General features: G+C 45.9%; 1 protein-coding gene across 1 annotated transcript in view; it reads left to right on the top strand.

The window, feature by feature from the left end:
- Positions 1-2,500, top strand: part of LOC105892374 (anoctamin-1) — a 34,467-nt gene that overhangs the window by 14,334 nt on the left and 17,633 nt on the right. Inside the window, exons 11-13 of the mRNA XM_031564792.2 lie at positions 79-213; positions 555-715; positions 1,492-1,574. Of these exons, the coding sequence (XP_031420652.1) occupies positions 79-213; positions 555-715; positions 1,492-1,574 (379 nt within the window). The remainder of the gene's footprint in view (positions 1-78; positions 214-554; positions 716-1,491; positions 1,575-2,500) is intronic.

Genomic DNA, 2,500 nt, shown 5'->3' with positions numbered 1-2,500 from the left:
GTTTGTGTGTGTGTGTGTGTGTGTGTGTGTGTGTGTGTGTGTGTGCGTGTGTGTGTGTGTGTGTGTGTGTTTTGACAGGCGGTACTTTGGAGAAGCAATAGGTCTCTACTTTGCCTGGCTAGGAGTGTACACACAACTCCTTATACCCCCCTCAGTACTCGGAGTTATAGTGTTCATCTATGGATTCCTCACAGTCGATGCCAATTTGCCCAGGTACACACACACACACACACAGGCACACACTCGCACGCGCACACACAAACGCACACACTTGCACGCGCACACACAAACGCGCACACGCACGCACGCACACACACACAGACACACACACACACACACACACACATACACACACACACACACACGCATACTCACACGGACGCACACCCACGCACACGCACATGCACGCACCACAACACACACACACACAATTATTACTTTATCTAAATGTTATGCATTTCAAACCTATTACACAAAGATGTTGATATGTAATTCATTTGTGTGTAATGTGTAATAATGTATGTGTGTGTGTGTGTGTGTGTGTGTGTTTACAGTCAAGAGATGTGTGATTTGGGGCTGAACATCACCATGTGCCCGATGTGTGACACTGTGTGTGACTACTGGCCCCTCAGCATCGAGTGCAGTGCAGCCAGGGCCAGTTACCTGTTTGACAACACTGCCACCGTCATGTTTGCCATCTTCATGTCTCTATGGGGTGAGTTCATCTGTGTGAGTGTGTCTGTGTTGGTGCACATCAGAGAGAGAAGAAGAAAGAGAGAGAGAGAGAGAAGAATAGGAGAGAGAGAGAGAATAGAGAGAAGAAGAAGAGAGAGAAGAGAGAGGGAGAAGAATAAGAGAGAGAGAGAAGAATAAGAGAGAGAGAGACTAGAGAGAAGAAGAAGAAGAGAGAGAGAGAGAGAAGAATAAGAGAGAGAGAGAATAGAGAGAAGAGAAAGAGAGAGAGAGAGAGAGAGAGAGAGAGAGAGAGGAGAGAGCTGTGTGTGCATGTGTGTGTGTGTCTACAGGACGTATCTGATGGCCTTCAGCATGTGTCATGCACATGTGTGTATCGTTAGCGGCTATCCAGGATAGCATTTACCTGTCTTACCTCCTGGTGGAATACTCATGAGCGAACTTTGAACTTTGACCTAGCTGTCTAGGATGCTATCATTAGTGTGCATTTACCTCTAAGAATATGACAAAATATGACTCAGAGTGTGTGTGTGTGTGTGTGTGTGTTGTGTGTGTGTGTGTGAGAGAGAGAGGAGAGAGAGAGAGAGAGAGAGTGTGTTGTTGTGAGTGTGTATGGTCATATTTATTCATGTTTCAATTATTTATTTACATGTAGTTTGTAAGCAGCAATGGTAGCTTTTTGCGCATGTTTCCAACTATATGAGTTGCATTAAGTTATTTTTTTATATTGGCATTCATGTTGGTTTTATATACAATATATATATATGTGTGTGTGTGTGTGTGTGTGTGTGTGTGTAGCTGCTGTGTTTCTGGAGCACTGGAAGAGGAAACAGAGGTGTTTACAGCACCACTGGGATTTGACAGAAATTGACGACGAAGAGGTAAGATACACACACACACACACACATACGCACACACACGCACACACACGCACACACACACACGCACACACTCACACACAGAGGTGTTTACAGCACCACTGGGATTTGACAGAAATTGACGACGAAGAGGTAAGATACACACACACACACACACACATACGCACACACACGCACACACACACGCACACACACGCACACACTCACACACAGAGGTGTTTACAGCACCACTGGGATTTGACAGAAATAGACGACGAAGAGGTAAGATACACACACACACACACACACACACACACACACACATATAGAATGCATAATGCGCTATGCAACTTTCTACACTCTAATTTGCTGATTCAGTAGTTCACACACACCTGCACGGAGTGAGCTTCAAAGCAGCTCAACCCCCACCCCCCCGCCCACACACACACACACACACACACACACACACACACACACACACACACACTGCCATGTCATCTGCCAGGTCTGTGCTGACCACTTCCTAAGCCTTGTCTCTCACAGAAGAGGTCATTGACCTCACGGAACCGACCTGGTTAAAAACATAAAACCCCTGCATAGCACACCAGACCCTACAGACACACACACACACACACACGCAACTGTGGTTCTTTATAGATCCGCCACGTCACACAAACATTAAGCAATAGGAGATTTGCCATGTCATGTGCTGGAAAGAGTACTGTGTGTGTGTGTGTGTGTGTGTGGTGTGTACGTGTGTAAGTGATGGTGTGTGACAGTATGTGTATGTCAGGGTCACTGGTACAAGGTGGAGTGAGTGAGTGTGTTTATGTGTTCATATGTGAGTGTTTATGTGTATCATGACCATGTCCCCTGTTGACCTATGACATCTTAGGACGTGTGTGTGTGTGTGTGTGTGTGTGAACCTGTGCATGTGCAGGAGTATATGT

This window comes from Clupea harengus, chromosome 3 (genome assembly GCF_900700415.2).
Source record: "Clupea harengus chromosome 3, Ch_v2.0.2, whole genome shotgun sequence".
In the NCBI taxonomy this organism is placed as follows: domain Eukaryota; kingdom Metazoa; phylum Chordata; class Actinopteri; order Clupeiformes; family Clupeidae; genus Clupea; species Clupea harengus.
Note: the sequence above shows the minus strand (reverse complement) of the source record. Positions and strands in the feature narration are given on the sequence as shown.